Below are 27,652 nucleotides of genomic sequence, written 5' to 3'. Positions count from 1 at the left end.
CTCAGGCTATAAACTGGGTGTTAAGAGGCCTGCGAGATAGGAGGATGCTCTTGTCCTCACACTCTTTGTGGAGCTCCCCACCTGAGGGAAGTGCTGGGCATTCCTGCCTGAACTGGAGAATATATAATCTTGGAGTCTTGGAACTTTTTTAACCACTCATGGGATCCAGAGGAAGACTGCAGACTACCACTCTCGACTGGACTGCAGACCACCACTTTTCAACCAGACTGCAACCATCACTCTCGACCGGACTGCAATCACCACTCTTGACCAGACTGCAACAGCACTCTCACCAACAGGTTTTTCCCCTCTCCTTTTACTTTGGACTCAGGGGGGCCAAAGAACACCACTCTGTTCATTCCCCAGGGTGCTGGGTTATACATTTGGGTTTTGTGGGTTAAAACCAATTGTTTGTCTGTATAATCGTACTTATTGTATTATTTTATTAAATTGTTATTCTGACTTATAATCTCTCTTTTGAGTGGAGTTCATTTCCCCTGCTGGTTTACCTTTAAACCAGCACACTGCCTCACCCTTACACAATACCCACCACTGCCAGGGCAGCTTTCCTCCCAAAATCCAGCCATGGATTGCCCTGGGCTGGGCATGGAGGAGGAGGGTGGAACAGGAGCAATGCAGGAAGAGGGGTTTCCATTGAACAGCGCCGGAGCAGAGGGAAGAGCAGATGCCTCATCCCTCCCTCATCTCTCAATTCCTCCGTGGCCCCCGACCCCCCCACACCTGGGAGCACCTCAGCAGCCCCAGGGACACTGAGGGGCTGTTCCCTAAAGCCCATGGGAGGGAGGAGCTGTTTGTCAGGGAAGCTGCAGTTCTCAGCAGTGCCTTTGTCCCAGGGAGAGCAGGATCCAGGGATACAGGAGAGACAGCCTGGAGGCACTCCCAGAGCAACAGAACTTAATGCTGCTAAATAATAATGCTGATAAATTCCCTTAGAAATGGTCACTGCACAATAAAAACCCATTAAAACCACCCCTCCAGCCCCTTCTCTGCTGTACCAGGTAAGACGGGGGGAGTTACCTCGGAGCCAGGTCTAGTGACAGCAGAGGATGAGAAATGAGGAGGGAAAAAAATCTGACTCTGGGGGCTGGAGCCTTAAATGATGGATATTTTCCATCATTTCCATCATTTAAGGGCACAGGGTTTGAGGACTGTGTGTTATGGACCAGCCATGCCCTGCTCCAAAGCATCTCTGCTGCCTTCTCCCATGGAAAAATCCACCTCACTGGCAAATAATCAACACACAGGAGAGGAGAGGGAAAGAAAAAGATTAAATCAAGCATAAAGTAAGCAGGAAAAAAAAGTAAACCACAAGAGAAGTCCAACATTCTCTAAAAATCTGAAGTTTATTCATTAGAATTCAGTGAAAGGAACATTCATTTTAAAACACAATCAATACATTAAAAACTTGAAAGGACTAGTAGCAATGAGACCAGAAAGAAAACAAAAACAACCCCAAAATTCAGACAGGTTGGTCGCCTGGGAGGAGCCACCAGCCCGGCAGTGGGATGGGGCAGCTAAGGACAAGGGTCAATTCCTTTTTTTTCTTTAGAGCAGAGAGGCTTTTCTAAGATTTGAATTTTTCACTTCACCCAAGGGGAGCTTTAGTGTGACTCAATAGGGATGAGAAGAGCAGGAGGCCCCAGCTGGAGAGGAGGGAGCCCAAAATTCCAGGACAGAGGGAATGTGGAAGGCAAGGTGGGTCTGAGGCCCGGGAATGTTTGCTGAGCAACTTGTGCTGGGAATGGGGCAAACCCGATGAACAAAAACTTTTTAAAGAGCCAAATCAGCAGCAATTGACATCTCTGCTGGGGGAAAAAAATCTGATTTTGGCTGGGTTTTAGCTTTCCAAAAGCTCTCCTCTCTTCTGATCCCAAAAGCCAAGGCAGTATCACTGCAGGAAGGTGCTTTAGTGGTGTTGGCAATGCAGGTGGCACTGGGCTGGAGCTCCCAGCCAGGAGAAAGGAGGAGAAGGTGGCCAGCCCTGCTAATCCAGGGTTATTTAAGGAGCAATCCATAGGCCTGGAGCAGGTGTTGCTGCCTGCATGAGGGTGAAATTCCAGCTCCCAGCCCAAACAGGAAGCACCAAAGAGAGAGGGAATCTGTTAAAGAGCATTGCCAAGCACCAACCAACGGCATGCCCGGGGATTTAAAAAAAGCCCCAAATTTGGATAAAATAATGTAAGGAGACAGCAGGGAAAGCCCCAACTGACACCCGTGGGCTTCTACTTTAGAGATGGTCAACAGCACCTGGAGGGAGAAATCACCAAAATCCACAAATTCAGGTTAAAAACAACACTTAGAAGAAATGAAAGAACAGTTGGACGAGTGTGACAGAGCAGGATTAGAGATGTCTAAGTGGGGTGTGCAAAGTGTGTGTGTGCTGCAAGGGGCTAGAGTTATTCCAGCTGGGAAGTGGCTCAGCACATTCCTGGAGGAGCACAGGAGGGTTCCTGGCAGGGCATGGGCATGGCAGCAGCAGGAATTGCCTTTTCTCCACGGGAAGGGCAAACCACACCACTTGGAACGACGACAAACACGAGTAAAAGAACAGTCTGTAAAATCTTTCCCATGATTATAAAATGCAAAACTATACAAAAATAGAGAAAAATCGACATTTTTCTTAGGTATATAAAAACAAACAAACCAAATAAAACTCCAAAGTCCCCAAAATGCAATACAGAATCACTTGGTAGGCTGACCCCAATGGCAGTGGTTTCATCACAAGTTCACAGCCCCAATTTATCACTTTAGGCACAGCCCTAATTTATCACTTTTCCCTGGAAGGGACAAATTCCTCGAGTTTTTCCTTAATATCTTGGCAAGACAATCTGCTATTCCTGACTTTTAAGACTGATTTGTGGTTAGGAAGCCCTTTTGCATGAAAAACCTCAATGAGCACTCCCAAATTTGAGCTCCTCGGGTAAGGCAGTGTTGGACTGATCCAGATCCAGCCCAGATTTTTTCCTACGTATCCCAGGGTGTTTTGGGAAGAGGCAGTGAAATCCAATACCTACTGCAGTGATCATTTACAGGCTGAGTTACTGCACTGAAAATCCTTATTTCTTTGGGTTAATGGGGCAGAATCCACCGCTAATCCAGCAAATTAATGTTTAGAAAACATGTTGTAATTCAACAGATATTTGCTTCATGTAATTCCCATTGAATTAAGAGGAGAAACCTTTGGTATAAAGTCAGATTATCAAGCCTTGGCTGTATTGCTCCCCCTAAACCTCCCCAGTACGTACCTACAACTGAAAACATTATTCCTAGAGACACGTTGGCGACAGAACATTCATTGTAGCACCGAGACACTTCCAACCCCCAGCAGGACTTTGGCAAAGGCTGCACCACAGCCGAACAAAAACTACAAGCCCCAGAACCCACGAGATGCCTTTGGTGAGACGCTAAAACAAAGGAAAACAGGAGTTAAACCCAGTAAAGGGCCGTGAGGGTGTGTGGCAATGTCCGCCATGCCCCCGTGGTTTGTGGTCTGGGGGTGGTGGTGAGATGGGCAGGGCTGAGACCTGGCCCTGACCTGGCTCCCAGCAAGGGGAGCCTGCCCCAGTGAGGAATATTCCAATGTTCCAACATTCCAATACTCATTAGCAGCTGTTCACATGCAGCACTAACAAGGGGAGACACAACCTTGGAGCGAGGGGACCTTCCACTGGCTGACCACATTCTCCTCTTCAGGAGCAGTACCAAGAGCCAGGTTTCTCCCAGGAAATCCTCTCTGGTGTCACAGAGGGATGGGAGAAAAGACCCATGGCATGATGGGCTCCTGCAGGAACTCCCTGCCGCAGGAAAAATTAAGGTTTAAGCCCATGGATGCACAGATAGGTCTGTGCCACCTCAGCGGTCTGGGCAGGGAAATAAAATCACACCCAGCCTGGCTTTGCTTTTCCCTGCTCCTTCCCAGATATTCAAGGACAAGGCAGAAGGAATCTCTTCTCAAAACGAAATATGATTTTGCTCTGGGGGGAAAAAAAATACCAAACTGAAAGCAGCTCCTTGTGCTGGAAAACACAGTGATGCCAAAGAGCTGCTGCTGGAGCCCCTGGAGCCACATCCGTGTGGAGGTGAGAGCAGCAGGAGGGGGACCCAGCACAGCAGGAAAAGGGAATTCGGGTTGGGCAGAGCCATCCCTTGCTCCACAAATGGGGAAAAACTCTGGTATTTCCAGCTTGGGATTATTTTTTTAAATGCTACAGATTCTGCTGGAAAGAAAAGCAGGAAAGGGGCAACAAGGGGTGGGGGAACAAAAACCATCAGTGGAAAGAGAATTAAAATCAGAACACAGAACTTGGGAAGGAGGAGGAAGAGGCAGCTTTGTGTCATGGACAGGGAGGTCTGGATCAGAGACAAGGCTGTTTGGGATCATGAGGACAGGGGAGAAGCCCCAAGGACCAACGGTCTGAAACAGATGTCACGGGAGCTCATTATGATCCCCCAGGCAAAGTCTGACCCCCCAGCTTGTGTCCCTCCTCCATGTTCCTTCAAAGAGGAGGAGAAAAATCCCAAACCTGCAGCAACCTCCAGCTTTTTTGTTCCCTCCAGCCAGAGGAAGAGGCCATGAAGCCCAATTTAGGCATTCCAACAAACACGAAACTTCCCTCCTGTGAGTTTATGCAAAGAAAACAATCATAAAATAACAAAATTAAATTAAAAAGCCACAAAACTTCCTTTTGAGAAAGTAACAGCATCTGCCACTTCACAGCTACAGGCATGATGCAAATTTAGCTTATTTCAAAGACCTCATCCATGTGCCCATGGTCCTGGAGAGACGAGGAGCTGGGACAAAGCACAGGAAAGGTTTCCACCAGGAATTACACTCTGGGAAGACAGACCACAACAAAGAAGGAACTGACACTTTGTTCTTGAAAGGGACACCACAAACAGCACATCTCTCCAGGCAAATTAAAACTGGACCTGGAGAGCATTATCAGCACGCACACAAAAGCTCCTGCTTTCCTTTGGGGCAAGGAAAAAAAAATTAATAAATAAAAATGTTGCTGCAAAGTTCCCCTTCCAGCGGACTCATCCCCTGGGAACAACCAGCATCCTTCCCCCCAGCTCCACAATCAACACCAAGATGGAAGACATTCAAAGTGAGTCTGAATCAAAACATTTCACCGAGAAGGGGAAAAGAAACCCCATTTCTCTCAAAAGTGTCCCCAAGGCTTGTTCCCCCAGCTCCAATCCTGCCCAGACCCCGAACCTGCCACTCTGGCAACAGGTCCGTTCCCAGCTTCTGTCCTGGCAGCAGTGCCAGGGGCTGCTGCTGCACTTGGCATCGGAAAGGGCTGGAAAACCAGAAAGTGCCTCAGTGTTGACACAGGAACGCCGAGGCACCTCCGATCCCCACTAGAGCACCCGCAGGGCAAGGCCCAGCTTCCATTAGTCACCCCTACGCCGATCGCTCATGGCCTCGCCCTCCCTGCCCTGCACCACTTCCACCCTGCCTGGGGCAGCCCCTCGGTGACGGGTGACATTCCCGCAGCTACTCTGCGTCGGTGACATCGAGGGTGGTGCCGCGGCAGTGCCCGGGGGTGCCCCTGCCCTTCAGGGGCTCCATGCAGCGCTCTGGGCTCTCTGCAGGGCCGGCACTCCTGCCAGGATGCTGAGGCATGCCCTGGGCGATGCCCACGGGCTTGCCCTTGGAGCGCTTCTCTGGGGAGCAGGCAAAGCCGAAGTTCGGGGGCAGCTCCGTTTCTCCCAGGGGTACCAGGCGGGACAGCCTGGGGACCTCTCCATGGTACCGGTAGGACCCCGCTGCCTCCCGCGCCCGCCGCGCCTCGGGCTGCAGGGGCAGGTTGGAGGGGCGGAGCGCATGCCGGGGCAGCTCCGGCTCTTGGGGCCGCCTGTCCAGAGCCTCCCCAGAGAGAGGCGGGAAAGGGGACACGGTGCCTGGCTCCTCGGACGGGTCCCACACGCTCTCCATGGCGCCAACCGGAGCGAAGCCCCAGAGCTCCATCCCACCGCCGTCACTGCCGCGCTGCAGGTGCTGCAGGCCCGGCCAGCTCAGCCCGCCCTCCAGGGCCGCCGGCTCGCCCTCCTCCTTGCTCCTGCTCCTCCGCGCTCCGCCCGAGTCCTTCCTGCTGCCCTCCTGCCGGGCCCAGAGCCGGCAGGGCTGCGGGCCGCTCCGGGCAGCCTGTGGCTCGGCCAGCTCGAACTCCAGGCTCTCTGTGTCCAGGGAGCGGCTCCGCCGGTCCATGGAGAGCGGTGCCGGCATGGAGGGGCTGAGCCCGTGGAGGCGCAGGTGGCGGGGCAAGCTGGCCACCCCCCAGTTGCAGCTCTGGAAGGAGCCCAGGGAGAACCCCGGGGACATTCTCTCGTCACATTCAGCCAACGACTCCTTCTGTCCATAGCCGTCGTCAAAGGCCTCGGCAATGTCCTCGCTCAGCTCTGGGTGCTGCTCACACTCCCCTTCCCCCTCCTGCTCCACGTCCACCACATCGAAGGTGACCATGGTGGGGAGGGCGGGGAGGTTCTGGGTGAAAGAGGAGCTGGAGGCCGAGCTCCCCAGGCTTTCAGAGAGGCTGGAGAAGAGGGTTCCGCTGCTGGCAAACTCCACCAGCGCCTGGGAGAAGCTCACGGCGTGCTCAGGCTCGCTGCCCACCTGGGGCTCACCGGGAGTGGGCTGCGCTCTGTAGTCAGGGAATATCCCTGCCTTGGCTGGGATGGAGTCCCCAAACAACCCACAATCCGGGTCCGAATCGAACCCCGGGGTGTTCTTCGTGAGCTGAATAAGGCAACTTCCTGGGGCTTTTTGGCTGTTGTAACAGTTTTCTGGACACAGAGTCCCTGGAAAATCCCTCCACTCTGGATTTTCAGCTCTAGCCACCGGAACCCCACCATTCACAGCCCAGTTCGGGGCGTGTGAGGCCACCTGCTCACCGCCAAGGCCACTCTGACTCTTGCCACTGGAGCTGGCTGCTCTGGTTTTACATTCAATGCACTGCTTTTCCCGGGGACGCTCCTCCTTGCTGGAAACATCCAGACGTTTCAGGACCGGCTCCCTCTGCAGCTCCCAGTACAGCAGCTCCTTCTGAAGGGCCGCAAGACCTTCCTCCTCTGTTTCCATCACCCCTCTTTTCTGATCCATCATCTGCTGGATCAGGCTCTTCTCCGCAGGGAGGCAGAAGTCCATGAAGTAGCTGAAGATGCCCGGGCGGGGGCCTTTGCCCTCAAACAGCGATTCCTCCCCATGAGAGGGGCTCATCAGCGCGTCAAACTCATAAAGTGCATCGCCGCTGTAGCTGTCCCGGGGCAGACGGTCCTTCTTGAGCTCCTCTCCAGCCTCATCCTCCAGCCCTGGCGTCGTGGAGTCATAATAACCCTCGTCACTGTTTGGGGCAGACTCTTGCTGGTCACTCTGGGGTGTCAGGAGATCGACACCGTCCATGGGGTCGCCCATGTAGGGGTGGGCGTCCCCCTCGTGCGAGGCGTGTGTCTCCAGGCTGCTGCGGGACACCTGGGCCCCGTAGCTCCTGTCCCCTCGCATGCTGCCATCCCACACCTGGTGCAAGTACTCCTCGGCCTCCTCAGGAATGGCCATCTCCTCCCCGCCACCCTGGTAGGTGACCAGGCAGGAGCTGCGCTTGGCAGCCTCCCTGCTGCGCTCCACCGAGATGCTGCTCTCGGCAATGTCAGGCTCGGCGATGTCGTCCCCGCAGCCTGTCAGGGAGTCGAAGCTCTTCAGGGAGGTGACGTCTCCCAGGATGAGGTTCAGCAGGTCACCGGAGTGCAGGCAGGGAGGCTCGCTGTCCATGAGGTCTGGGTGGAAGGCCAGCAGCAGACTGTCACGGTCAAACTCAGCGCAGGTGGCAGTGTCAGCCTCCGATTTCGTATCTGGAGCATCCCCATCTCCTGGCACCACCACCACTGCATCGCCCTTGGAGTTGCCCCCTTCAGCCACAGGGCAGGAGGGCTCAGGGGCCTCCCCACAGCCAGGCTCACCCCCCGGGCAGGCTGTGGGCACAGGGACTGGCCCTGCCCCCCTGCTCTCTGCGGCCCCCCGGCTCTCCACTGCCACCCCTGGGGCACTGCTGGGCTCCTCGAGGTCCCTGTTCCACTCGGGAAGCTCTGCCCTCTCACCCTCTGCAGCCTTGCTCTTCCGGTGCCGTCGGATGCTGTTAAAAAACCCCTTCAGGCCTTTTTTGGGCCTGGGAAAGGAGGACTTGTCCCCATTGGGCTTTTTGTCACAGCCCTCGATGCTCCCAGGGGGAGAGTTGTCCTGCTGGCCCAAGTCCCCCCTGGCTCCGGTGTCCCCGGGCAGCTGAGCGCTGCGGGAGCACGGCAGGGGGCCAGGATGCACATCCAAGGGGCTGTCGGGCTGGGCCCTGTCAGACGTGGCACTGCTCAGCCCATCATGGGTCTTGCACTTGCTGAGCCCCTTCTTGCCCTGGCCCTTGCCCCGGCCACCGAAGAAGCTGGGCAGGGTGCAGATGCTCCTCTTGCCCCCGAACAGCTTGAAGGCAGTTTTCCGCAGCTTCCCGGGCGGCGGAGGCTGCGGCTCCCCGGAGTTATTGGCACCCTCGGGAGACGCATCCCCGCCCTCCTCCCGCCGCTGGTCACCGCAGGCCCGCTCCTCCAGGCTGCCCATCTCCATGGCAGCAGGGTTGGGATCTAGCTGGGAAGGGCAGCTTCGGGAGCAGAGCCCTCCTGGAGCAGGGATGGGCTCATCACAGCTGACCTAGGACAGAGGGAAAGGGGAGAGAGGTGAGGGGAAGGTGCGGAGCCAGAGGTGTCACAGGGAGAAGGGCTACATCACCAGCTGGAAATGGAGCTGCAGGAGCCTCTGAGCTCCCTCCACTCCCAGAATCCAGCCACCAAAATGCAGCGATGCTTAAATTTACCAGTTTGCCAGAGCAGGCAAATCACAAGGCAAGTCCCTACCGGGCAATGTCCCTGGGGACAGGCAGGTCCGGCCTCCAAGCCAGCTCGCTCCAACCCCTTCAGCTTCCCAGATATTTCTGCCTCCAGGGAGATCAGATTCGGCCACCAGCCACCTCTGAGTGAGGAAACAGAGGCTGCTCCAGCAGGGAGAAGGGCTGGCACCTGCCAACCCCCACTTCCCACCCTCCCACACCCCGTGCCAAGCATCCTGAGGGAGGCCAAACCAGGACACAGCCCTCACACTACACACGTGTCCAGCAAAAAAACCCACTTGGGTTACTATGCTGGCTTTTCTTAATAGAAGATTTCTGGGGTTTTTTTAAATAATCTGTCCAGCGAGGGAGAATCGCATTAAAAACACCCACTGTGAACCCCCTGATCAGATTATCCCGGGAGAGGTAGGTTGGAAATCTGACCCTCGATCGCTGTCAGAAACGGGAGAAATAAAACAATTACAATCATGTTTCTTTTGCAGAGATGAGGGTGGAGAAATTAAATGCAATAAAACCCTAATGCACTGCCAAGCTGTAATGCCTGAGGCTGAGCTCTGACCAGTGTGAGGCCAGGGAAGCTCCTCATGGTGTTTAGCCAGAGATCTCAAATTAAAAATACATCCAAAAGGCCTCTGCTCCTGCAACCCCACAGAAAACCTGCCATCTCAGGGTTATTTTTTTTCCCTCAGGTCTGGGTTGCTTTGCCTCTACAATTTGACATCACTGCCCACTGTAGGGGTTGGAACTGGATGGGCTTTAAGGTGCCTCCCAACCCAAACCACTCCATGACTCTGGAATTCGGGGATTAATGGTAACCTCTCACATTCACCTGTCCCTCTGGAACCAGCAGCTAGGGTGCATCTGGGGCCGCGTTCCCATTGGCAAAATGGGCTTTTCCAGTTCTGCCAGAGCCTTCCCAGAGTCCCAGATGCCTCCAAAGCCTCTGGAGCATCGCTGGGCCTGGAAGGGACCCCCCACACCTGGTACCTGTGCAGGGCTGCTGGAAAACTGGGGGGTGGAATGGCCCCACACCTGTACCTGGACAGGGGCTCCTTGAAAAAATAGCAATGGGGGGGATGAAACAGAGCCAAGATTTCAAAAATTCCATTTGGGAATCATTTCTCCCCGGCTCCACGTCAGCACAGGCTGCGGGCACGAGGGGGGAAGGCGGTGTTGGAGAAGAATAAAAAAATGAAAATAATAAAAATGAAAATAAAGAAAAATGAAAGGCACCGAGGGCAAAGAGCCCCGATTAATAAACCGCGAAAACCAGGGTTTAAAACCAACAACAAAAAAAAGCACCGCAACAATGAACCGCAGCGGTGGGGACCCCGCAGGACCCCCGGCCCGCCCAGCCCCGCGGGGGGAGGCCCCCCCAGCCCGGCCCTCCCCGCTCGCCCCGCCGCGCTCCCAAACTTTCGGGAGGATCCAGGAGAAAGCGAGGGGCGGTCGGGCCCGGCCGCGGTGAAGAGGCACCGCAGGCGCGGGCACGGGCGGCGCCAGGCCCGCCGACAGACCCTCCCCATCCTCCCGCAGCACTTACCGGCGGGGGGTGTGTGGACCCCCCGGGGCCCCCGGGACGCTCTCGGGACCCGCCGGACCCCGGCCCAGCCCTGAGGCCGCTGAGGGGCCGCGGGTCCGCCCGGCTCGGGCGGCAGGGGCGGTACCGCGTGACGATAAGGGCGGGGCCACGGGCGGGGCGGGGCCACGGGCGGGGCGGGGCCTCCTCACAGGGCGGGGGCGGGGCCTCTGCCGTTGGCTAGAGTGACAAGGGGGCGTGGTCTCAGGTGGGGCGGGGCCTCAGCAGTGAAATCACTCCGAAATGGGCGTGGTCTCAATGCAGGGGGCGTGGCCGTCGCCGTGGACTCGTACTTATGGGGCGTGGCCTCGGGGGCGTGGTCTGCACGGTGGGATATCAGTTATGGGGCGTGACGTCACTCCCGCGTAGGTCTGGGCGGGGGCGGGGCGTGGTCTCGGTGGCGAAGGGGGCGTGGCCTCGTTAGGCGGAGCTCGGCGTCCTCTGCGCCGAGGGGCGTGGTCTCCCTGTGGGGGCGTGGCCGCGGGGCGGTGGTTGGTAGAGGGACACGCGGGTCCCGGACACGCGGACACGGGGCAGGTGGCACTGCCGCTGTGACAGGGTGTGACTCTAGGGGGACGGTGGCGTGTGCGCGTGGCGCCGGGACACCCCCCTGCCTGCGCTGCTGCCACTCACGTGGGTGTCACCCCACCCGGGGGCCACCGCTGCACACCCGGCTCACACCTATCCACCCATCACACACTTGTGTCGCACCCCCAGCTCACAGCCACCCATCTCACCCCTGGCTCACACCCACACACCCATCACACACCTGGGTCACACCCCGGCTCACACCGACCACTGCATTCCCAGCTTACGCCACCCGTCCCCCCCAGCTCACACCTCTCTCACACCCCCAGCACCCACCCATTGCACATCTGACTCCCGTGCACCCCTTGCACCCCCAGCTCCACTCACCCATTGCACCCCCAGCCCACACATCACTCCCACCCTGCTTCCACCCACCTGTTTCACACGCAGCACCCACCATTGCACCCCCAGCACCCACCCCACATCACTCCCCCAGCTCAACCCCACGTGGCCCACTTCCAGCTCCCACCACCCATCACACCCCTTGCACGCCCAGCTGACCCCCCAGTCACCCCCCGGCTCACCCCCACCTCTCACATACCTGGCTCCCCCCTATCTCACGCCGCACTGAGCAGCCCGGCACTGAAAACTCCTCCTCCTTTTGGGGACCCCCCAAATTCCAAAGCCCCCTCAGATCCCCATGTGGGAGTGACACTCTCTCCCCTCCCACGAGTGGAAATCCTCCCTGGAGCATGACAATGTCCCCTCTCCCACCCCCCATCTCCCATTGGATCACCACCACAGTGTCTGGATGGGGAGGGAAATGCCATGAGCATTATGTTCCCCTATGGAGCAATTCCCAATGCTTTGTCCAGCTATATCCAAGCCCTAATTCTCCCCTTCGGAGAGGCCTCACAGCCTAATTAATAGATGCTGATAAACAGATCCCAGGACCCTTGAAACAAGCCCATAAATCCTGCAGGAGTCCTGTGTTTGGCCAAGAGTGATCTTTGGAGCTCCTGACATGGAGCTCCAACCCCGTACCTCTGCCTGGCAGTGCTTCCCTTTGGGATGCCGTTAGGGCAGGATGGAATAAACCCTCAGGAACACATTCTGCTGCATCCCAAAACTGCTCCAGAGCATCACCAGCACTGAGGTTTATCTGTCAGCTCCTGGCTGTGGGAAGAGTCAGAAAGGCACCTCCACCAGTGAGGATGATCCCAATGTCTAAGGCTTGAGAGATGGAGAGTCATGGAGGTGGTGCCAGGATGCATCACTCCAGGCTCATCCTGAAATTCCCCAGGCACAGCAATTCCCTGCATCCCTTCAATAGTGCCAGCTAGTCTGCTGGGCTCTTCCAAATATGGGATATGCCCCCAAATGGGTCACAAGAGTTTAATAGCAACAGTAGCAACATTTTTAATTAAAACCCAGTCACAGAAGACCCTCAGCTACAACAAGAACCACTTTTGGGGTGAGGAAGGTGATGTTTGAGGTCAGAGATAAGTCAGGGTTTTGGGACTCTGGATACCCCTCCCAGCCAGGGTGGGCACACATGGCTGAGTCCAGCCCCACTTCTGCCCCTGCTGAACAGAGGGTACACTTGGAAACCCCTCTGGGAATCACAGAATCAGGGAATGAATTGGGTTGGAAGGGACCTTAAAGCTCATCTCATTCCACCCCCTGCCATGGGCAGGGACACCTCCCACTAGCCCAGGTTGCTCCAAGCCCCGTCCAACCTGGCCTTGGACACTTCCAGGGATGGGGCAGCCACAGCTTCTCTGGGCAACCTGTGCCAGGGCCTCCCCACTGTGGGAAAGGGGGTTCAGGGACAGCAGGTACCACATTATGGGGGAACCTGCAGGCACAGACCTGGTTGTGTCCTCCAGGAGGGGATGAGGGAAAAGCAGCCTTTGCTCCTCTCCCTCTGCCTTCCACACTTTTTCCCAACCCCTTCTCCAACCAACATCAACTCAAGGTGAAAAATCCCTCGGTAAGGAGGTTTAGAGGCAGATCCACGGAATCAGATCCTGCTCCACCATCACTCTGATGCAGACCAGGAGCTGAGGTGTCCTGTTTCCTCTGCCCCTTCCCTCCCCAACCTTTCACACAGGCACCAATTTTGGAGACGGGAATGACTTTGTGACACAAATTCCTGTTGGTTCCACGGATTTCAGAGCTTCACTCCCAGATGTCAGAGTGGCTGTGCTTGGAGGCGGGCTGTGTGTCACGGCTGGTGCTGCAGATAGTTGGCCAGGACTGTGGGGATTTCCAGCTCTCTGAGGGTGGACAGGTGGACAGGCTGCTTCAGGATTCGCCTCATGGCCAGTCGGGACTGGGAGAGCAGGGACTTGGGATGAGCTGTGTGAGGAGACAGGAATAACAAGATGGTCACCCCCAAGACCCTGCTCCCTCCAATCCAGCAAAAGGACATGGACAGATCAAAAATAGACGGGGTTGGACTAGATGGTCTTTAAGGTCCCTTCCAACCCAAGGCATTCCATGATTCTAGGAAAACCAAAGGTCTCTTGTGTTTGGGGACACAGACCCAGACACAAGCTTTGCAGCACGAGTTCCACAGGAGGTGGGCATGGAGAGGAAACCTTCCATCCTCATATGGAAATAAGTGCATTTTTCCTTGACACAGGCAGTATAGGAGAGCCCAAGTTGAGCAGCAGAGAGGAGAGGAATGGTGAAAAGCAGCCTTTAATCCAACAATGGAGTGGAAATACCAGGCTGTGGGAATCATAGAATCACAGAATGGCTTGGGCTGGAAGAGACCTTAAAGCCCATCTTGCACATATTCCACTACACCAGGTTGCTCCAAGCCCTGTCCAGCTCAGCCTTGAACACTTCCAGGGATGGGGCAGTAGTCAAGTGATGCTGCAAAGGGAGCTGAGGCTTAAGGAAAGCCTGGGTAAAGCAAAAGATAAAGGGAAGAGGAATCAGCAGCAGCTTAAACAAGCAAACCTAGTGCCTATTTCCAGCCCTGGGCCCACCCCCAGGTTACCTCTGGCCTGCAGCAGCAGCTCCAGCCCCTCGCTGTGTGGTGCCGGCCCATCCACGGGCATGTTGGGCAGGTACACGTTGGCTCCAAAGTCAATGAGCAGCTTGATGAACTTGCTATGGCAGCCGTGCCTCAGGCACGTCTCCAGCAGGGTCTTGGGCTCCTTGATCTGGGCGATCACCCCCTGATCCGTGCAGTTGTAGTCAGGGTCGGCCCCGTGGAGGAGCAGCAGTCTGAAGCACTCCAGGTGCCTGTAGGTGGCCGCCAGGTACAGGGGTCCAGAACAGGACACTGAGTTGGCCGCCCACTGGGGCAGCCTGGCCTGGACGTTGGGCTCTGCTCCGTGCTCCAGGAGCTGCCGCAGGATGTCCTCGTTGCCGTCCCTGGCCGCGAGGAGCAGCGGGGAGCAGTTGTTGTAGATGCTGCCTGCGGGACTGGCCCCGGCATCCAGCAGGGCCTCCACGCACTCGCGGTGGCCATTGCTGACAGCCACGAACAGCGGGGTCTGGGCCTTCACGTCCAGGCCGTCCACCTCGGCCCCGTGGGCCAGCAGCACCCGCAGGCTCCGCACGCAGCCCCGCGCGGCCGCCAGGCGCAGGGGGGTGCTGGGGACCCCCCAGCCGCTCCGGCGGTTGATGAGCCTCTTGTACCTGTCCTGGGACAGGAGGCGATGCAGCGTTTCACAGTCGTCCTCAGACACTGCCCGGCTCAGCTCCTCGCTCTCCCCGTCGTCCTCCTGCTCGTCATCCCTGGGCTGGAGCATGGAGAACATTTTGTTGATGTCCATCAGGCTCATTTTCGGGGGTCTGTCGCCCATGTGCTGCTTTCATGGTAAAGGATAAAGGCAAAGATCTACAGGATGACAAAAGCAAGTGAGAACCAGCCCCTGACACCAACACCAGCTTTTTAGCATTATTTTTAATGTACAATATGGGGAAGATTTAAAACAAAAATGGACAAAGAGCATTGGGTTCTGGTGCTGCTGATGGGCAGCACTGCCCTGCCACCACGTGAGGAAATCCTGTGGGTGAAGGGCTGAGGCAACAACAGAGGGCAAAGGTGTAGCAGGTACGTGGGTCATGTTCCCTTAAAATCATGTAATGGTCTGGGTCGGAAGGGACCTCAAAGACCATCCAGTTTCATGGGCAGGGACACCTTCCACTAGCCCAGGCTGATCCAACCTGGCCTTGGACACTTCCAGGGATGGGGCAGCCACAGCTTCTCTGGGCAACCTGTGCCAGGGCCTCCCCACCCTCATGGGGAAGAATTCCTTCCCAATATCCCATCTCTCCCTGCCCTCTGGCAGTGGGAAGCCATTCCCCCTTATCCTGTCCCTCCATCCTTTGTCCAAAGTCCCTCTCCAGCTCTCCTGGAGCCCCTTCAGGCCCTGGAAGGGGCTCTCAGGTCTCCCTGGAGCCTTCTCTTCTCCAGGTGAACCCCCCCAGCTCTCCCAGCCTGGCTCCATCAGCCCTGAGGGGGTAAAGGGTAAGAGATTCCTCATGGGATACTCAAGCTGGAGCTCAGGAAGACTCTGGGTGCCACATGATCTGGCAAGGCCCCTGCAGCCACTGCTGGGCAAAGCCTCCCATTTCCCAAACTCTCAGCAATCCCCATCCAGTTCTCCCTGGGAGAAAAGAGCATGTTGGAAAAGAGTGGGAAACAATTCTGCTTCGTTCCTGGGACTCTCAGCAGCACCTGCAATTCCAAGTGTTTCAGGAAACCCGGATGAAAAGCTGGCAGTGTTGGAAGGTTTTTACCCCCTGCCAGTTTTTACAGGACTTGGGTTTCAAAATAGAGGATGAGGTGAATGTGAAGGGAGTTGGTTTGATTAGGGATCAAACACCTTTCAGCTTCTCCCTTCCCAAAACGATGACAGCATTAGAATTCCACAATTTTCCTCTCTCCTCCTTCAGCCCAAGGAACATAGCTGGGTCTGCGATGTTCGTAGTGAGGGGTTTGGGGTGGTGGGAGGAAGGGGGGATGCTGAGCTGATCATACTGAGCAGAGACTGAGCCCTCCCCCCCCCCCCCCCCACGACTGCCGGGCTCTGGGTGCAGGACGTGGCCTCAGTGCAGCAAGAGACAGGAATGTGATGTCCCAGTTGGAAATGGGATGGGCAGAGGAATTTCTCGGCAGCCCTGTGGCATCTCGTGTTTCCGCGGCAGAGGCAGAGCTCGGTCTCTGCTCCGCCCTCGGAGGAGCCAAAGAGCTGCACCTCGAGCAATTAACCTCGATCTGCAAACGACGGGGCAGCCACCGGGGGGCCCGTCCCAAATCCGCCCCCGAGCTCCCAGTGACCCTCTGCCAGGCCATGGCACACCTGGGGGAAGTGGGACAAATCTGATGGCTCTGAGCGACAGCAAAGCTCTGCTGGGCTTCCACACGTCCCAATTTATACAGAAATATATGGAATTGTAGCATTGCTGTTATTCATTAGACACACTGATAATGAGCTCTGGAGCTTTGGGATCACCCCATACACATGGCTAATTGGGTTTGGGGGGGGTTATTGCAGATTTGGTTCAAAAAGAAAGTTATATTACAAGTTATATTTCCAAGGGGAACAGTGTGGAAAAGTAAAAGAGCAGCTCTAACATTTCCTGAACACACAAACAGGATCTCCAAAGGAAGGTTACTTGGACAGTGAAAGTACTTGTGTGAGGAGCTCACAGGGGCTCTTCAACCAGAAGAGCCCAAACCAGAGTTCACGGAATTCCAGAATGGTTTGAGTTGGAAGGAACCTTAAAGCTCATCCCATCTGCCCCCTGCCATGGGCAGGGACACCTCCCACTAGCCCAGGTTGCTCCAAGCCCCGTCCAACCTGGCCTTAGACACTTCCAAAGATGAGGCAGCCACAGCTTCTCTGGGCAACCTGTGCCAGGGCCTTCCCACCCTCAGAGAAAGTTGTCATGTCCTGAGCTGGAAGAAGCTGTCCAGGCACCCACAGACCCCCCCCCGAAAGAGGCTGTGACAGAGAACCCACTTGTACAGCTGGTTCTCAGGTACCTCCCATCTCCCACCGCCGGGGGGTCCTGGAGCTGCTGCCTTACCTGGGGAGGGGGGGATGCTCACAGCACCTGAGGCCTTGGGGGTCCCATGAATAGTCCTCCTGTGGATTAAACACAAAACCAGGAGCAGAAGAGAGGGGACCTTGCTGGGGATGGCCACTTGCTCTGTGTGACCAGAGCAGGCTCAGAGCTCACAGCTGAAATGCCACGGCGGGACAGGGCCGGGGCCAGGGGCTAATTTTAGCCCCTCAGGGGTTTTATCTTACCACTTCCATTCTTGGAAAGTTCCCCCTGGGTAAATATAGTGAGGGCAGCGAGGTGGGGGGAGGCTAGGACAGGTGCTGGGGGCTGCCTGACCCATCTGAGCAGACACAAAGCATCTGCTTCACTGTTTCCTCAAAGGAATCACAGGGAACTGGGCGGTTTGGGGTCCCCTGCCAGGGCTGCCAGTCACCCAAATTCCCTCTTAAATCCTCTCCTAACCACCTTCTCCCCTTTCACAGCAACAAAAATGGCCATTTGCATCATCCAGAATTGCTTATTAAACACTAGAAGAACAAAAGCCATCGAAGACAGTCCAGATTTCCCTCCTGAGGTGCTCCTACTTCTTCTCCCCTGGATGCACCTGCCAGAAGGAACCACGGTCATGGCTTTGTAAAATTAAGCAGCAGAGAGGAAGGCAGGAAACTTTACAGGGCAAACAAAAGGAGCAGAGAACAGCACTGGGGCTCTTATCAAAAGCTGTCAGCTGGGAAGTGTAATTGTATTTTATCCAGTTCCCTTGAAGCCTTCTCCCAAGTCCTCGGCAGTGGAGCAGGAACAGCCTGGCAGTTTGAGGCAGAGTTATCAGTGGCACAAGATAACAAGAGGGGAACCAAATTGTCCAGCAGAAAAATCTCCACTGCTGCAAGAAGTGAAATCAGGGGGCTCTGCAAAATGTATGATGTCCCCATGTCACCACCACCTGGTTTGTGGGCCCTGCTGAAGAGCAGGGAAATGCTCAGTATTGATTGCGTTTAGACTTTTGGCTTCCTCGTACTTTCACTCTCCAAATTCAGCCAAAAATAGGTTATTACTTCAACAAGGTCAGTTTCCCCAACGGAATTGTGGAGTATTATGTGGATAAACATGGGAGCAGGAGTGGAGAGTTCAAGGTTTACTGAGTGTCGAGAAGCTGCGACCACAACAGGGAGGCTGCAGTGAGAAAAGCCAAGCCTGGCTGGAAACCCACAAAACACAGAAATCAAAGCAGCCATTAAAAAGACAGTGTTACAAAGGGAAAAAAAAGGGAGTGCAGACAACAGAGTGAATACACGTTAGAAAATGTGAAATGTAGGAAACTTGGAGATGAAAGGAAAACCCTTGAAAGGGAAATTAATGATAAACTGCTTATTATTTTGTTGTTGTTGCTGCTCTTTAGTTGTTACCCAAGAAAGATCTTAGAAACAAGAGCAGCTCTTTGGTAAAGGAGCAGATTAAACCAAATACTAATGAGGAAGCACTTGCTGAGAAACCTCCTCAACTGGAATCACACACAGATATGCTCCTGGTGCTCCCTGCGCTGCTGCAGGAATGTGTTCCACGCATCCCACGTGGATATTTACATCAGCAGAGCCAGATAAACCCTGATGGGAGCCCAGTGAGAGGTGACTGATAAGCCTGACCCATTTTGGAGAAGCTTCCCAGTGCTTCAAACTCCAGGGAAGGCCAAGGAGTCAGGAAAACCCTTTACCTCTAGGAGCTCCTGGCACGAGCAGCTGTCCTGAGCCAGAGGCTGACCCGGCCTGGGCTCCAGCAAAGCAACTCTTTATCAGCTCTTCCTTCACCGGGGAAGAATTAGAAGGCAGAAGTGTACTTAATCCCAGTCAATAAGGTTTTTTGGGAAGGTAAATCCTGTCCGGAGTTGCTTCCATTAAAGAGATTATAGTTATTAAGGCAGCTGAGGAGAGCTAATGAGCTTTTGGATTTAAGGCTGCTAAGCATCCTGATTTAAAAGTTTGGAGTTAAACAGTGCCAAATAAATGATTTTGCAGGGATTAAGGATTTACTAACAGTCCTCAAGGTCAGAAACGCAGCTACTGAGTGGGGCTACTTTGAGCTGGGAGTCGCTGCCAGACCGCAGTGAAGCCTTTGAGCTTGGGAGTTTCCCTCCATGCCGATCACATTCCAGCACTTATCCCTGTGGATTCTGTTGGCCATCTTCTCTATGCCCAGCCGGGAGGTGGCTCCAGCAGCCCTGTGATTCAGGTATTCCCCAGGAGAGGGCACAGACATCCGTACAGAATTCCCTGGCTCCCTGCACATACCTGCACAGCCACCGCTCCACCGTAGGCAATTCCCAATTTACTTGGTGCGTTAACACCCAAAATGCACAGTTAGACATGAAGGAGGAATCCAGCACCCGTTTCTTCTCCTCCTTGAGGAATTTCAGCAGCATTGGAGCCACAGGAGTTGGGCTCCCTGCTTCCACATCCTTCTGGGAGCTCCCTTTTGGAGCCTGGAATCCCAGGATGGTTTGGGTTGGAAGGGACCTTAAAAACATCCAGTTCCACCTTCCACTAAACCAGGTTCCTCCAAGTTTATGCAGCCTGGCCTGGAACATTCCCAGGTGGAAATCCCTCAACAGGAACAGCACCTGACAATCTGCAGATCCATCCATGGGGATTTTTGCTTATGGATATGTCTTCATGGATTCTCATTCACACAGAATTCCTTGCTTCTCTCCCATGGCTGAGCAGGCTTCAAGATCTGTCCTTTGTTGAGAGAGAGGGAGCAAAAAAGATCAGATTCATAAAGCAGCTTTGACTTTTCCCAACCCCACTGCCCTGCTCTGACTAACTCATTTATTACTCAGTAACCCCTACTAAGGGTTAGCATTTACTATAACCCTTACTCAGGGTTGTTACTCCAAAGGCTACTGGGTTTTGTATCCCCACCCCCCTACTCCCCTAAAGAGCAGGAAAATACAGTTTCCAGGAGAACGCTCCAATCTACGTGCTGTTTGCAGGCAAGGGAAGCTACAATTAACACACCTTTCGCCTGAATTTCCCCCAAACGTGAACTGCAGCTTTATCAATTGCAGTCAGAATTAATGCTAATAATCCAATTAAATGTAAGGCAAGTCTAATTAAGGTAAATGAAGGATTTCACTGGCAACATTAAGAACATTTAAAATTAGCAAGAAGGAAAAAAAGGCTGTGAAACACCTGGGGACTGAGTATACTCGGGAGCCAGGCCTAATTTTTTGCCTTAATAGCTAGAAAATCCCCTTTTTTAAGGTGCACAGTGCAGTGGGAAGTATTGATCAGGGGCTCAATAACAGGTCTGGGGTCTATTCCGGGGGTTCACAGGCTCATCCTGCCCCAAGTGAGGATGGAGAGCTCAGGATCAGCATCTCCTGCAGGTCCCCTCCTTGTTACTCAGCTCCCACACGAGTATTAAAAACCTCCAAATGCTTATTTTCAGACTGATGACTGAAATAGCCTGCACAGCTCTGCCAGGCAGATTTAAACCATCCACATGCATCTCCCAATGCAAATGGCAGCCTGAAGCACTTGAGAAAGCCTTCAAAACATCAACTCAACTCCTTTCACCTCATGTCTCACCACTCTGCAGATTTAATTGTAGGTTTGACTGTTGCTGCACAGCTCTAAGTAAAGTATTGATTCCAATCTCGTTCATAAACACAAGGCAAGTTTTCTGCACCTGGAATCCCCCTCTTCCCTGAGCATTCTCCCACCTCACCTGAGTTTGCCAGCACTCAGAAAATGTAACAACTCACCTTGACTTTTGAATTAATGACTAAAAAGAATGGGATAAAAGAGCATTTTAAAATTACACCCTCAGCAGTGGGGCTGTGGATTCATCACTCAAAAGCCACCAGGGAAATCTCTTCACCTGGAGCCTGGATCACCCACAAAGGTTGGACTAAGCTCCTCTCAGAGGCCAGAAGCTCTGGTTGCTCCTCAGGAAGCTTTGCAGTCAGCCTGGAGTCACCTGTGGTTGAGACACAAACAGCTTCCCAGGAGAAAGAAAACACTGAAGATATTTGGCTTTAATATCTAAAGATATATAGGTTTATGTATAAAGAAAAATCTAATTAAAAAATATAAGAGTTGCACAGTGTAAAGAAGACACTAAGTTTTAACACAGCTTCATTAGTAATAATTTTGGGGTTGTTTTTAAAGAACCTAGGCAGTGCTGCACCCCCCAAAACCATTAAGGCCACCCAGTTTCTCTCCTGTAAAGGAAGGGGAAGTGGCACCACCTTCACTTTTAGATAAGCTCATTACTTAAGATCCTTTAATTGACTTCACATTTCCAAGTGTGAAGTTGTTCTTTGAGTTAATTAATAAACAATGATCAGACCAGCCATTTATCTACTTTAAAAAGGTGAGGTGTTTATTTTTGTAGGGAATAAAAATAAATTGTAATACAAGTGAAACTTCCTGGGACAAATACATTTAGAGAGAAAAAAACACAGTGCTTCTCTAGAGATGGACAATTATTTTTTCAAGCAGCGCACGAACCAAACTGACACACAGGGCCATCATGGAACGTTCTGGAACAGGGGGTTTCACCACCCACACCTTACACAACTGTCCCTCAGCAGTGACACAGACAAACAGCAACACTGACATTTCCAGCCAGCACTACACACAGTTTTGGGAATGTTCCTACAAAGATCAGTTTGTGGACGACAGGGAAGGTCCGTCTGGGCTCGGGATGGGATCCAGTGCTACGAGTTACTCCAGGAGTATCTGCTACATTAAATACAGATGCATTTACAGAGAGAAATGGTGGGAGAGACACACCACCCACTGCCCTCCTGCCCCGCTCCTGCACTGCAGAGGGGCCATTAAATTAATGTAATTATTAACTGGACGTCAAGTTAATGTAATTATTACAACACCTGCACCAACAAATGACACCGACTGCTGCTGGCACCTACCTGGCTGCCTGAACATGGACTTAACATAACCTAGTCCCTCAGCTAATTCATCAAGCTCTGGGTAGTAATTAAAACTGGTACATTCAGAGCAGCTTCTTCCCCCCAGGGAAGTGCCTGGATGTGCGTGAGGGCTGGGATGTAAACAAGGAATAACTGGGTTGGTCCCTACAAAAACAACCCCAGCACCCAGAGTTGTGGGACAGGCAGGAGTGACACAGACACTGCAGGAATTCTCCTGGTCCCTCATGGATATCCATTACTACACTGTGCCAAGGAATGATCCTTTGGGTGGTGACCCTCAGGGACTGGGGCTGCCCAAGGACCAGGCAGCAGCGCCTGGAACAGGAGCTCTTCCCTTGGAAATGCTTATCCTCTGGGTGCTGCAGCTTTGGGAGCTCCTGCCAGGGCTCTGTGTCTCCAAACCTGCTGGGTTCAGCAGTCACAGGGCTCTCCAGCATGGAGATTCCAACCTGTAACCCCACAAGGTCTCACTCCAGGTGGAAATCCTCTGAAGCACACCTTCAGCTCCTGGCAAATCCTGCTCTCCAGGATTCCAGAAGCTTCCTGAAGAAACTGAAGACAAGCAAAGCTTCCCAGCTGCCTCCAAGCAAGTGTCCTCCTCTATCCCAGGCATTTTTGCACCAGCCACACTGCAGGGGGAGTTTTCTTCCAAGGACTTAACTCAGCCAACCACTGAGCACAGGAACAGACCAGGCAGCCAGGAGGAAACTACACCTAAACCTTTAACAGACTGCTTTTTCTCACCTATTAAGAGGCCAGTGGAGAACTAAAACTATGGACAAACCCATTATTCCCTTTTTTTTTCAGCAGAGCAAACAGCACCCATTGCATTTTCTCTGCCAACTGCAAAACAAAACACAGTTTAAGGATCCACCAGAGTGAAGTTGACATTAAGACATTTCAACTGAGAAATGAAGTTCCACAGGTCCCTCTTCTACTTCAAAGTAGTAGTTTTAACATAGAATGTGACCTACTGCAAGGTTACACCTGGTTGTAGCAGGAGGGACACTGAGCACAGGCAGGAGGGTCCTGGGGAAGCCTTGGAGGGACCTGGTGGAGCCAGAGGAGCTCCAGAAAAGAACCAGCTTTACACAAACAGAGCCCACCCACAGCAAACCACATCCCTTCTCCCTCCCAGTTCTCCCAGTCAGAAGAATCCAAATGGAAGGAAGTTGCATTGTTCACTCAAGAGCTCCAAATAAAAGCAGGATTTCTGACCTCAGGACGCAGGGAAGCTCCACTAGGAATAAATAAGTCACAGTGACTCTCATACAGGGCTTGCTGAAGCAGATTCCTATGTAACAGCTTTTCCACTCCTTTAACACTTCCAGGAAACAGAGAATCAAGTCAGCAGGGCGTTCCATGAGGAGGGAACATAGGCTTCTTGGAATGCTTCAGGAAGGAGATCCCACCTGACCTTCATTTTTGGTCTTCAAGCACCCCAGAGTTACCATCAAAACTAAAAAGCTTCTTGCTAATGGCTTTTCAAACCAATAAGCTCATGGAAAGCCAGGAAAGCCTGGAATCTTTTCCAGCTTCATAAATTACAGCACCAGCATGAATGATTTTTAATACACTGGAGGTTTGACCAAGTCTGTACACATTAAATGCAAGAGGTTTAAAAAGACAGGACATGAATTTTTGCATTTCCAAGTATAAAGTCACCCATTGTTCTGTCACTGAAGTCGAAAGCAGATAGGTTACTACAAGCTTACTAACACTTGCAGGGTCTGAAGTGACCTGGTGGTGGTTACACACACCTGTAGTAACATTGTAGTCAAGAAGATTTGTAGAGATCAGGAATAATTAATAATAATTAAACTTTCTCAAGGTAATCTGTGGCAATTCCAAAGATGAGGCAACGTGTAAACATTTACGGAATCCTCCTGTAAGCTGGTTTTACACAATAATTAATCAATGGCATGTCTAAAACCTTCAGGAGTCAGTCAAAACCCTCTACAATTCTGTATCTCTAATGAAAATCAGAGATATTAAAGATATTAAAAGAACTGATGATCTCTAGAATACTTGGTCCTAAAAAATGCCTTTCTGGGCCTCATTTCCCATTTGAGATTGCTCCAAGAAGCCAGTACATTCTTGTACCACCTGGAAAAAAGAGACAGAGGCTGATCTGTAAGTCATAGCTGGGGCAGCATTTCGTGTGCTTGGTTTTTAATCAATCATTTCAGCTTCCACTCCTTCCTTGAAAACAACTCTATTATTTGCTTTATGACTGACAACCCCCCAGTATTAAAAAACTTCCTCTTTGCCACTCCAGGCAGTGAAGGAACTCTGTGTTCTTGCCCCTTTAGAGTCTTTTGACATGCTTAATAAAATAGATATTTTCTCACCCAAAGTGAGACACTCAGGGGACTTTTTGGTTGCTTTTTTTCTACTTTACCTTGAAGACCAAACCTCACCCAGTGATTTCACCCTGGGTTATAAACACAATGAGGGGCAGATACTGCATTTTATGATGCTATAATGGAATGTTTCTACTTCTTACTGGAGATTGGGAAGGCTCACTTCAATATTTGCTTCATAAAAGAGAAAAACTGATTTTAAAACTTAACAGCAGCACCTAAACAACAGTTTCAAGAGCAAGCAAAAAAGCATCCTGAATTAACTGCACAAAGGGACTCTGTGCAATTAAGAACATCTGTAGAAGCTTGTCCAGAACGTGGAATGTGGGACAGTTTTCCTGGGGGTGGAACATCCTCCACCTCTCCCAGGCCACGCTGTGATCTCAGAAATGCTCCTTAGGCCTTGGCCTTCACAAACAGCACCTGGGCTGAACTCTTGAGCTCTTCAAAAACAGTCTGTTCCCAGGAACTCTGCTGGATAATGAGCTCCTGGTTTTTAACCAACAGCCTTGGAAACTGATTTTTCTTGCCTGAACAAGTTGAACAACATTTTTATTGATTTTTAAACATTGTTTATTGATCTCGCAAAGAACGTTATTGACCCAGGTCAGGATGGAAAATGACTGTGACTAAAGCCAAATCAGGGGTCCTGAGTGAGACCCTTGGAGCTCTCCTAGACCACAGGTGGCTGCACCAGCATCTCCCTTGGAGCAGGACACCTCTCAGAGCCACAAAACTCTCAAGTTTGCTCTACTTGGAGGAGCCAGGGCTGAAACCTCAACCCTTTGCCCGCTGAGAACATGCAAAGGCATCCAACACTGAAGTCCTTCACTGAATTCCAGGGGAATTTCTCCCAGGGATATACCTGTACACACTCCTTTAGGGCTGTGGGATGCAACAGCAAATGGACTGGGAATGTTGTTCTCCTGGATTCTTAAGTACTTTAGAGCTGTTCAGCCTCCAAGGGAGTTGTGCTTTTAGTAAATCCTCCAGGAAACCTTTGGTAAATTGTTTACCTCCAGCTATGGATTCAGTGCTGTTAAGTTTAAGTGCTGCTTATGATTCTACAAAACCTTTAGCCCTAAACTGTTGGTCAAGCCCAGGGCCCAGTTTGGCAGTGTGGTCTACTCTGAACCTTGTGCCTCCACAGGAGGCTCTCCCTTATTCCTTCTTATCCTGACCCTTTTCCATCCCCAGCCTCCAGGTGGATAATTTTTGGTTGGTTTTGGTTTTACAATGATTTATTTTCTCTTTTAGTGTGCTTTTTCTGCGTGTGCTTTAACCATGTATATGAAGCAGTAGAGTGAACCTTGCCAATGAACTTGGTCACACTTCTACTGTTCCATGAAACCTGCTTTTGCTGGGGGTTCTTTGAGGGACCTTCAGACACTCATTTGTGACAGGGACACCCATTCCTTGGGGAAAAAAGTCCTTGTTTCTGTACAGGGCTTCTGTATAGATGTAATACACGTCCCTGTTTTAAACCTGCAACTTTGAACTGTATCTCCAGTTGAGATTCCAGCACATGGAAGACTCCAAGTAGCGTTAACAAGCCCTGGAGCCACAGCCACGTCCCAGGGTGTTCATGTTCACTTCATGTTCCAATGAGGGCTCACATCCCAATTTCCCTTTTGTCACAAAATTACCAAGTTCATTGCCACGAGAGACACTGTTCATCTCACCACATCTTGATGGTACAGACAAAACATCCCAGCAGTCCATGTAACTTTTAACATCCAAGATAACATTCTCTGTAATCACTCAGCAAGTGATAAAATCATTTTAGGCCCCATTTCAATAAGAGAACACAGCTCATCTGTAATTGCTGCCTCATCAGTGGATGTGGAGAAAGCACATTGATCCCAGCTTAAAACGGAGTTACTGTCTTGCTTCAGCTTAACCAAGACCATAAAATAAGAGAGAAAAGTTCCACAGAAATGTTTTCCTATCTTTTCTCATTTCTAATCCTCCCTCTGGTCAAAAATCCATGTGTTACACGCTGACTCTGCCTTGCTGCAGTAAATGAGGTCCATAAGAACTTATTCTTCGAGAGGTCAGCTTAGAAAGAAGCTACTGAACTCAGGGGGATCAGCAAAGATCCTGGGGAGGCTGCAGCAGGTAAAAACCTCCTTAGAAATACTGACTACAAAGACCCAACACTACACTTTACACTACAATAATAAAAACAGCACATGGTGTGGCTGGACATGAGAGCAACCTCAGAAAAAGGCACGGGGGTTTGGTTTTGTGTAACAAAAATGCATAGGAAACAAAAACTGAGTCAGTTCTGCTACAAGGTGAGGGTCCATGCAGAGAGTCATTCACAGCTAAGAAAGGGTGGTGGGGGGTTTTATCATTTTAAGATGAACTGGAATTTTTTATCATTTTAAGATGACCTTGTACCAGCACTGAGCACAGACAGATTGCATCCTCTCTCCTCTGGTTACAAACACTGCCCAACTCTCAGCATTAACTGGCCAGGATTTCTTCCAGCTTCAAACACCAGTGCTGGCAGGCAGCCACAAACCTTAAAAACACACGTGTTTCCACCAAAACCCAAGTTTACACGAGCTCCAGGAGCCTCCTGGTCAGCTCTGCATCATTCCAGCTGCACAGGGATGTGTCCCAAACCCAACCTGCTCCCCCAGCACACCCTGTACTCACACTCAGCTGTAAATGGGGGTCTGCACCCCATGGGGTCACCCCACCAGAGCCTGCTTCACCCAACAGTTCAGAGCTCCTCACTGGTGCTGAGCATTCCCAGAGCTCCTCACTGGTGCTGAGCATTCCCGTCCGACACCTCCGTGGAGGCACCAAGATCCTGGTGGTGGTGAGACAGGTTCTCTTTGTGCTTCTGGTCCACAGCTGAGCCCCCAGCCCCAGGGGAGGTCCCGTTGCTCAGCACAGGGGGTGCTGCCCCTCCATAGTTCTGAGGAGTGTTGGGCACGGGGGCTTTGGGAGCAGCATGTCCTGCTCTGGGGAAGGAGGAAGCTTCACCAGGCAAAGGACCGTCAAGGAAAGGAAGTTTCTACACAAATAAAAAGATGTTAAAAAAAAAATTAATAAAAGGTACTATTCACAGGTGTCAGCAGTGTACAAAAAATCAGCTGTCAACACAACAGCCCTGTGCCAGTGCCTCTTTTCCAGCACTGAAGTCCACGGGCACAGATCTTTACATGTTTGATACAAAGACCAGAGTTTAATTAGGAAAGCTGAAGTTTTCAGCATCCACATTAAACTGGCAAAGGACAGTGATAGCCTTCTCACTGGTATATTTTTAGAT

The 27,652-nt window shown here is 52.3% G+C and overlaps 3 protein-coding genes and 1 long non-coding RNA gene across 7 annotated transcripts in view; 1 reads left to right on the top strand and 3 right to left on the bottom strand.

The window, feature by feature from the left end:
- Positions 1-1,345: 1,345 nt before the first annotated feature.
- Positions 1,346-10,589, bottom strand: AMER1 (APC membrane recruitment protein 1). 2 transcript variants are annotated; one of them, XM_064670183.1, is made up of 3 exons: positions 10,456-10,589; positions 8,920-9,034; positions 1,346-8,716 (listed from the first exon to the last, which is right to left on the bottom strand). In XM_064670183.1, exon 3 carries the CDS (start codon positions 8,630-8,632, stop codon positions 5,522-5,524), a length of 3,111 nt encoding a protein of 1,036 aa, XP_064526253.1. In that variant the 5' UTR covers positions 8,633-8,716; positions 8,920-9,034; positions 10,456-10,589; the 3' UTR covers positions 1,346-5,521. The 2 variants fall into 2 exon arrangements, with proteins under 2 accessions (XP_064526253.1, XP_064526252.1); XM_064670182.1 differs by lacking the exon at positions 8,920-9,034.
- A 1,824-nt stretch (positions 10,590-12,413) lies between these two features.
- Positions 12,414-27,114, bottom strand: ASB12 (ankyrin repeat and SOCS box containing 12). The gene is made up of 4 exons (XM_064670181.1): positions 27,034-27,114; positions 18,767-21,030; positions 14,030-14,878; positions 12,414-13,380 (listed from the first exon to the last, which is right to left on the bottom strand). Exons 3-4 carry the CDS (start codon positions 14,841-14,843, stop codon positions 13,247-13,249), a joined length of 948 nt encoding a protein of 315 aa, XP_064526251.1. The 5' UTR covers positions 14,844-14,878; positions 18,767-21,030; positions 27,034-27,114; the 3' UTR covers positions 12,414-13,246.
- On the top strand, positions 14,811-25,782 carry LOC135421578 (uncharacterized). The gene is made up of 2 exons (XR_010434093.1): positions 14,811-14,898; positions 17,538-25,782. It is a non-coding gene; the product is annotated as an uncharacterized LOC135421578 (long non-coding RNA).
- The window catches only part of MTMR8 (myotubularin related protein 8), a 24,064-nt gene continuing 17,820 nt past the window's right edge, over positions 21,409-27,652 (bottom strand). For 2 of the 3 annotated variants that reach the window (XM_064670179.1, XM_064670180.1), the window contains one exon: positions 24,139-27,397. In XM_064670179.1, the coding sequence (XP_064526249.1) occupies positions 27,140-27,397 (258 nt within the window). In that variant the 3' untranslated portion in view covers positions 24,139-27,139. Of the gene's footprint in view, positions 24,113-24,138; positions 27,398-27,652 lie in introns of those variants that run through there. The other variant, XR_010434089.1, reaches the window with a different exon arrangement.

Source organism: Pseudopipra pipra, chromosome 13, assembly GCF_036250125.1.
Source record: "Pseudopipra pipra isolate bDixPip1 chromosome 13, bDixPip1.hap1, whole genome shotgun sequence".
Lineage (NCBI taxonomy): Eukaryota > Metazoa > Chordata > Aves > Passeriformes > Pipridae > Pseudopipra > Pseudopipra pipra.
Note: the sequence above shows the minus strand (reverse complement) of the source record. Positions and strands in the feature narration are given on the sequence as shown.